The following is an 8,514-nucleotide window of genomic DNA, read 5'->3' as shown; positions in this document are numbered from 1 at the left end:
TGGGGGCTGAGACAGCTGCGCCCCAGAGCCGTGGGGGCTGAGAGAGCTGTGCCCCACAGCCGTAGGGGCTGAGAGGGAGGATACAGGCAAACACACATGTTCTCTAGGCACAGACAGGGCCTTCTGCTGTCCTCACTGAGGACGGTCTGCAGGCTGGACACCAACAGAAGCCCCAGTGAGCATTCACACCAACCAAGCGCTAACATGGGGGTGCCTGGCCAGTGCCGGCCGAGATGGCCCTGTCGGAAGCACGGGCACCTGCTCACCAGTACAGCGGCGCCGCCCCCCGTGGTTATCGCCGGCTGCACCTTCGGCTGTGGCTGCACGGGTTGTGGCTGCGGTGGGGGCTGGGCCTGGGCTGGGACTGCCGGCTGCCCGGCAGGCTGCTGGCTGGCAACCGACTGGGGCTGGGGTAGTGGTGGCGGTGGCTGCTGTGGCTGTGGCGGTGGTGGCGGCTGCTGGGGAGGCTGAACCACAGCGGGCTGCTGGGCCTTCTGCTGATCTGCCAGGGCCTAGACCACAAGGAAGGGAGGGAGAAGCCGGGCGTGAGGAGCAGGACCCTGGTCTGCTAACACTCAGCATCTCCTGTTACAAACAAGTCACTATGCCAAGATGTCCCACCTTCTTCTCTTTGGCGATCCGCTCTGCACGCAGGGATGCAACCTGAATCGGGGGCAGGGGCTTGTCGTAGTTGATCCCACTGAAAAATAAAAGCAAAGAATTAATACAAGCGTGCTGGTTCTACAAGAGACACCTCTTCTAGAAACGCCTCAGCTGCTTCCAGTGAGAGGGGAGAGGCAGGACGAGGGCACAGAGCACAGGGGCCAGCCAACAACAGGCACCCGGGGAACTCAAGGAGGGGCTACACCTGGACGCCAGGTCCGAGGTCCCCTTCCTCTGCTCCCACCAGGTGGGCCCGGTCTGGTTCGCCAGCACACCACAGTGCGCTTCCTGCAAATCTCTCGTCCAGAAAGGCCTTGCTGCAGTGAGGCTCAGCGCCTCAGCCCCCACTGAGATCCGACCACACGTGACAGGTCACACGCACCTACGCAGGCCCTGCCCGGCCCCCACCATGCACCGTGTCCAGTCCTGATCGTCCCGAGGCTCCGCCCCCAGGACAGTGCAGCCCACTTCTCAGCCGTCAATGCATGCCTCCCCTTCCCTCCTACCCGTCAGCCCACCTTGTGCCACAGCAGCAGACCGCTCAGCCTACCTCCTGGGAGGGGACGGCCCTCTACCTCACACGGCCCTCACAGACCCTCGCCCCCAGGCCGGGGCTCACTGTGTCGCCCGCCACTCCCGCCCTCTCCCCACCCGCAAGTTCCAGCACACCGGCCTTAGACGGGACCAGGTCCCTCCTACCGCACACCCCAAAGCCCACCGCAGCCCACGCCCCCCCCAGAGCCCTGCCCAGGCCTCCACCGGGGTCTCCACACTGCACCACACTCACTTCTCCCTCCCTCCGGGACCGCCCTGCACCGCCCTGCCATGGCCCCGACTGGGACTCCCAGCCTCAGACAGTGAAACAGTAAGTTGTTCTCCTTGGAGCTCCCCGGGGCATTTTGTTACAGCGTCCCTGAGACACTAAGACAGTGCCCCAGGACTGGGGCTTGACTTTCACAGAGCCCCCTCTGCGGCAGGGAGATAGAGTAAACAGATGGAGAAAACACCACAGCATCTGAGAATGCGGCACCAGAGAAAAACAAGAGCCAGGCGGTGCGCAGTGGGCAGCCTTAGCCAGGGGAGGGGCCTCGAGCCGCGTGGTATCAGCCATGCAGAGGTAAGCACCAGGGCTGGGGTAGCGGATGTGGACAGGTGGTGGGGGGATGGGCGTGGGTGGGTGTGCATGGGTGGGGGGGGACAGGAGTTAGTGGGTGTGGACAGGTGGGGGGATGGGTGTGGGTGGCTGTGGACAGGTGGGGGGACAGGTGTGGGTGGGTGTGGTCAGGCGTGGATGGGTGTGTACGGGGGAATGGGTGTAGACGTGGACAGGTGGTGCGGGGATGGGCGTGGGTGGGTGTGGACGGGGGGACGGGCGTGGGTGGGTGTGGACAGGTGGGGGTGACAGGCGTGGGTGGGTGTGGACAGGTGGGGAGCTGACACATGGCTCTGTGGGCACTGCAGGACCTGCAGTCTTCCTCAGAGCAAGCCAGGGGCATGAGATCTCTCAGTAGTGAAGGAACCTGGTCTGACTCCTGGAAAAAGATGCTCTGGCAGCCCCACTGGACCCAGAGGAAAGCCCAAGGAGAGCACAGATGCTCAGGGAGAGCGGTCAGGGAGAGCGTGGGTGGTCAGGGAAGAGTAGTCAGGGGGAGCGTGGGCAGTCAAAGAGAGCGCGGGCGGTCGGAGAGTACTGAGGGGGGAGCGTGGGCGGTCAGGGACAGTGCAGGCCATCAGGGAAAGGCGGGCAGTCAGGGAGAGCACAGGCAGTCAGAGAGCGTGGGCGGTCAGGGAGCTGCTGCACCACTGGGAGGACAGGGCTTGGACCCGAGGTGATGGGAGACCTGTGCTCTGAATACACACTTCTCAACGTTCTCTTACAAAAATCACACACGTGGAAAGCCAAAGAGCTTTTACAGGAGTCCACAGTCGGCACTGCTGTCTGCTTGAGCGCACCCACCTCCCCGACCCTCCACCCACTCCTCTATGGTGTCCGCTGCATCTCCCAGCAAGGGCGCTCATCCCGGAGTGGACAGACTGTCAGGGCCGAGCCTGCGGCGGTGTGGACAGACCGGGGCAGAGTGACAGAGTAGCCTGCCTGACCTCCCTGAGCCATGACCGTCCTTAGAACACGCACTGCACATACGTGCGGGCACCTGAAGGGGGCCGTGTCATGTACCCCCACCCTAACTCCATGGGCCAGACCGGGAGCCGTCTGTCTCGCCCACAGCCACACGCAAGCCTCTCCCCACGCCACCGTCTGGCGGGTGCCTGGAACAGACTCGCACGCTCATCGCTGCCTTTGCTGGGTGGGAGTGGGCAGTGAAGGCAAGTCACGTCCAATCGCAAACAACAGGCCACAAGTAGAGAAATACCTCTCTGCCAGCACGGAGGCGTGCTTGGGGTTCTTCTGGAAGGGATTCATGCCGAGCCTGCAGAATGGAAAAGGAGACAACAGTGACCACACACAGCAGCACAGGAGAGGAGGGTCAGAGAGAAACCAGCACGGGGCTCAGAGCGGTTGTGCTGCTCAAGCTGGCATGAAGCACGCACAGCGGCTTGATTGGGGGGCTCCTCTTGCCCGCGGTCATTTTCATCAGGTCAAAGTGACTGGTGTACAGCTGCGTGTGGGTGGCGTTCTCGTCCTGGGCGTAGATCTGGCCTGTGCGGAGAGGACGGTTGTTTTTACTCTGAAACAAAGTGGACAACAGGAGATGAGAAGTGACCATCGACACTGGCGGACAGCGGCCGGGCGAGGTTCCCTGACGGGAGACGCATCCCCGGGGATGCCTGCATGGGGCTCACTGCAGGCTGACCCTTGAGCTGGAGCGGCTCCTCGAGTGGAGGACCCGTTACCAGCTGTGCTCTCCACGTTCCCAGTGCCCCAGCGCAGGCTGCACCAGGGCGTCAGAGCACCACAGCCTGTTCTCCAGCAAAAGCAGTGAGGACAGACTCACCTACTGCCCTTTACACGGCTGTACATTAGGGCAGACTAAAACTTCTGATGTTGTTACTCATCCAACAACTCCTTAGAAAGAAGGTACGGCCAGGCACTCGCTGGCCCATGTCACCAGATGAGACTCTACCCTCCCGGTGACAGTGGCTGCAAAGGTTTGCTATCAGCTCAGACCCTGGGATGGGGACTGCCGCCAAGTCTAGGAACGCCAGGCACAGCTGACTCATGGCCGTGACCTCTATGGTGCGCACCGAGCACAGCACAGGTCCCCGACCCGTTTACTGGACTCAACAGGACGGCGCAACCCCAGTGGACAGTGGGCGCCGAGACTGACAACAGCGCTGAGCACCCTGCACTGCCCGAGCGCGTCCACGACTCGCGCCACGGCACCCACCTTCCCCTCCTCTCTGGGAATGATGACGTTCTCGTAGCGGTTCCGGCACTGTTTGGAGGAGCGGTAAATGCGGCTGCAGGAGTTCACGACGTCGCTGACAAGGTCCCAGTTGGGGGTGTGGGCGGGCGACACGATCGTGAGGTTCAGGGGGAGCTCCAGCAGCTGCTTCACAGCCTGGAGAAGGGGTTCCAGGAAATGCCGTGAGCTGGGAGCCGGCAGGTGTCCCCTCTCCCACGGCGCCCTCAGCACGCGACACGGCGAACACGAGCAGAACCTCGCACCTGCAGGAGCGCCCAGTCCTCGCTGATGAGCCACTCGGGGCTGTCCTGGCCTGACTCGGCCGCTGGTTTGGCGAAAGTCGGCAGGGGCTTGGCAAACTGCGTCTGCTGCTTCAGGAGAATATTCTTCTTCTGCTCCTTGCCCTCTCGGCGCATCTTCAGTAGGCCTGGCGTGGCGCGGTCAAACAGGGAGCGGGGCGGCACAACCGCCTCCCCGTGCCGCTGCTTCTTCTTCCTGCCTGCAGCTGGACAGAGGGGCAGCGCTTCAGGGCAGCTCCGCCTCACACAGCTCAGAAGCAGCAGGGGCCGGGAAAGGGGAGCCAGCACAGGGACCACTAAGAGCCCGCGGGACGACAAAGCCACCTCCTGGCTTCTAGTGGTAATCACAGCCGTGAGCACAAAGGGTCTCCCGACTGCCAGAGCATCACTACATAAAGACGGAACAAAAGATGTGCAACCATGGCCACGGCCCAAGACAGCAACAGACGCCCTGCGGCTGCTGGTTCCCCTCACAGGTGGTGGGAAGGGGTGCACTATGGACAACCAGCACCGAGAGCCCCACGGTGTGGACGGGACGGGTACCTGAGGGGTCGGTTTTGTGCCGCTTCCGCTCCTTCCTCACGTACACAGGGGGCAGCTTGGACTCAGGAATGGGAGTGGGTTCATACATGAGGCACATGACTGAGTCGATGTAGATGTCGTTGTCATCCTGCGGGGGAGTGGGCGGCGTCCACAGCTGTGTGCAGAAAGGCAATTCCGTTAGCCGTGTCACTAATGAACATCAGGCCAACTCCGACACCAACGGAAACGGAATCACTCACCGGCATAATTTCTGTCTGTCCATCTGCGTCTTCATAGATGTATTCCTGTGGGGAATATGGGCAAGTTTTAAAGTCTGGCAAAGTCCTGGTGTCATGCTGTTAGCCACAAGACTTATGAAGCCTTCAAAGTAAGTATGACCAACATCACTATGTGTAGGACTTGCAAGTGCTTTTTCACCACCGCTAGCAGATTACCTAACAAAAAGTCTCTAATAGAACGTGAGTTACTATACAATGGATGCTTTTAAGGCCTGAGTTACAATGTTTCGGTAGGAGGAGTGAAACAGCACGGGGAAGTGCTCTCCTGAGAACAAACAGCCTTGAACAGCTCAGATGTGGATGGAGACGTGGCTACGCCGGCACCGGGGGGGCGCGCACGCACCATGTTGTACGCGTCATCCCTCGTGTACGTGAGCAGCTCCTCCTCCGGGGCCTCCTCGTGCGCCCTGGCCTCCCTCTCCTGCAGGGTCTTTGCGTTCTGGGCCTCCCACTCCTTCATCGAAGCCGTGGCCACGACCTGCAGGAACAGCAATGGAGAAAGTGCTCCCACAAGCAGTGGCAGGGGGCACGATACTGTCCCATGCCCTTTTTAAGGCCCCGCCGTTCCCACCTTCTCCCTCTCTTCTCCCTTCAAGCACCATCTGTCAAGCACAGACAAAACCCTCCAGTTCTCTCTGACACAACCCGAGTCTCTCTTATCCACTGAGACACGTTTTGGGGGCCATTTTTCTTTCAAACACAGGACGTTTTACCAAACACCAAGCAAGCTGCCTCAAATCGAATGAAAAGATACCAAAGGAAAGAAAAGCTGGACAGGTGCCCACACAGAGTTTTCTAAGACTCTCATTTTAAGTTAGTTTCTACACAGGTGGGCTTTGCTTTGTTTCTTCAAGTCTATGCAAGTCAGGTTTACTTCAAACCAAACTCAACACTGAGGAACGTGAGATTCCTTACGTGTTAAAATAATCAGAAGTCGACTCCCTTACCTCGCTGGTTCTCTCCTTTCCTTGCTCAATGGAAGTGTGGAACAATTCCAGGTAATTCAGAGCATATTTCTCAATGGGTGTAAGCTGTTTCAACGTAGATTTTTTAGACAGTGTTAACAGCAAGTTTCGGCTGAGCGCCTTGTATCATCACTCGCCAGTATTTCAAACCCAGAGGTGATTGTTCTTGGTCAAAGCAAGTAAGAAATATTTTATAGAGGGGTCAAATGTTGACAATATTTAGCTAAGACAAAGAACAATTAGGTTTAAATACAAAAGGGAAGATCCCCAACCTGCTCCATGAAGTCGGCTAATTCCTCTAACTGAGACGGCTCCTCTTCCAGTCTCGGGTGGGCTCCGTCAGGTGATGAGATGTCGGCCCCTGTTTGCGATGCTGCCTCTTCAGAGGACTTCTGTGCATCCTCCTCCAGATACTCAATACTTTTGAGGGCCTGGGGGATTTCACACTGAGGTCACTCTGATACATATTTTTAAAATTGAGGAGTTCTGAAGAGCTATGCTATATACAATTAACTTACAGCCATCGATGAGCCTCCCTACAGGTAATTCGTTGGTTTAGGGACACAGTGAAGGGTCGGGAGGTGAGGCCGGGGAAGGAGCATGCTCAGGGCAGGGAAGGGAGCAGGACTGAGCGGTGGAGCAGGGTGGAGTGAGCGCAGCTGCTCCGGAGACAGCACCACGGATGCCCCTTAGCCAGCTGGCCTCAGGCCGGGCAGGATGTCGTTCTCACCTCTATGAACGGTCTTGCAATTCTAGGTGCGATGGTCTCTGTGGCAGAAGGTTCCTGAGAGAGGACCACGAACTCCTCCGCCTTCACCGGGAAGCCCGTGTCCTCCATGGGAGAGTACACCTCAAACAGCTCCTGGATCGTGCGCTGAGAAGGAGAAGGCGCATCCCTCAGCACCCAGGGGGAGCGCAAGGGTTGCCACAGCCCCGTGTCGCGCACCGCGCTCCCCCAGCTAGGCCCGCCCAGCCACAACGCAGTACCTGCGTCAGGAAGGCCATGGAGTAGTCGTTCCCCTGAGCGGCCACCTCTCGGATCAAGTCTTTCGTGCCATTCTTCAGCAGCTTCTCTTCAACGGAACTGCCGCTCACAAGTCTGCAGACGAGACACACCACGCTGCGGCCACTACTGTCTGAGGGCGGGACCCTCCCGGCCCAGCCACATCCTCTGTGCTCCCCACCACTCAAGCTAGAAACTTCCTGCTCAGTCCTTGAGACCATCGCCGTCGTCTGTCTTCGCCTTCCCCCCAGGCGGCCGACACTAACAGCCCGGCACACACACTTCCACAACATTCTGTGTTGTCCTAGCACCTCCTTTACAGGCAAAGGCGTGGGGCAGCATCACTGTGTACCAGTCTGCTTTTCTCACCCTGACAGCACGTTACAGAAGCCCCTGCAGGTGACAGATGCAGCACCAGCCCTGTGCTAATGAGGAAGCCCTGACGGGCTGGCGCCTGGGCCACGAGCCCTTACACAGATAAGCTGTGATGGCCACTCCCGTCTCCTGGGAGGAGGCCACACTGGGGTGGAGGATTGGGTGGTTTTAACTCAACAGTTCTCATCCAGCTACTCCCCAAAAGACTGCAACAAGCCCAGGCCCGGACTGAGGGGGTGTCTTTACCAGCACCTGCCTGTGGCACTTTGCATTCCCCCATCTGACACACGAGAGACAGTTTGGTGCGAAGTAAGTGGGCGCTCCCTTCTAACAACCAGTGAGTCTGAGCATCTTCTCATGTTTTTGGCCACCTGGAGCTGGCTGTTCATAACCTTAGGTTTCTTCCCCTCTTTTTAAAAGTAAAGAAGGTGTCGTGTGCCTTTCTCATTAATTTACAGGAGCTATCTGACCCATTATCTGTCAGGAGAATTACCAGTAACTTTCCCAATCTACTGTCTGCCTATTAACTTTGCTTATAGCATTTTTATAATACCTATATGTTTTATTTTACTAAAATTAAATGTCTGTCTTTTCCTGCTTTGGAGTTTTGTTTGGTTAAAATGACTCCTTCAAACTCTAGACTCTGTATTGCCTCTGAAATAGTGTTGAGATTTTTGCTTCATTTTTTACATGTAAGTCCTCATCCACGGGGATTGCGTTGTATTTGTAAAGCAGGAAGCAGCGTCCCCGCCCCACTCCCTCCCATACAAACAGCACAGTTTGCCAGCACTAGTTATTAAATACACAACCCGCCAGTTACACTGAAATCCAGCTTCACAGTACACAGAATCTCCACACAGACAGGGCTCTGCCCCTGCATATTCATCAGTCCCCATTATGCTGCCACTGGGGTGTGATGAGATCACGGTGGTGTGGCGGCGTGTGTTCACGCCTGACGGGCACGTGTCCTGTCCCACCCCTCACCCACAGGGATGACATGAGATCACGGTGGCGTGGCGGCGT

General features: G+C 58.1%; 1 protein-coding gene across 1 annotated transcript in view; it reads right to left on the bottom strand.

Moving 5' to 3' along the window:
• EP400 (E1A binding protein p400) overlaps positions 1-8,514 on the bottom strand; it is an 83,126-nt gene that overhangs the window by 11,959 nt on the left and 62,653 nt on the right. The window contains exons 17-29 of the mRNA XM_023739305.1: positions 7,101-7,212; positions 6,844-6,987; positions 6,386-6,544; positions 6,096-6,179; positions 5,492-5,626; positions 5,110-5,154; positions 4,871-5,024; positions 4,292-4,533; positions 4,011-4,184; positions 3,214-3,350; positions 3,036-3,092; positions 622-700; positions 267-512 (exon numbers count right to left, since the gene is read on the bottom strand). Of these exons, the coding sequence (XP_023595073.1) occupies positions 267-512; positions 622-700; positions 3,036-3,092; positions 3,214-3,350; positions 4,011-4,184; positions 4,292-4,533; positions 4,871-5,024; positions 5,110-5,154; positions 5,492-5,626; positions 6,096-6,179; positions 6,386-6,544; positions 6,844-6,987; positions 7,101-7,212 (1,768 nt within the window). The remainder of the gene's footprint in view (positions 1-266; positions 513-621; positions 701-3,035; positions 3,093-3,213; positions 3,351-4,010; positions 4,185-4,291; positions 4,534-4,870; positions 5,025-5,109; positions 5,155-5,491; positions 5,627-6,095; positions 6,180-6,385; positions 6,545-6,843; positions 6,988-7,100; positions 7,213-8,514) is intronic.

Source organism: Trichechus manatus, unplaced genomic scaffold (assembly GCF_000243295.1).
Source record: "Trichechus manatus latirostris isolate Lorelei unplaced genomic scaffold, TriManLat1.0 scaffold00131, whole genome shotgun sequence".
NCBI lineage: Eukaryota > Metazoa > Chordata > Mammalia > Sirenia > Trichechidae > Trichechus > Trichechus manatus.
The sequence above is the reverse complement of the archived record's forward strand: the minus strand, read 5'-3'. Positions and strand labels throughout refer to the sequence as shown.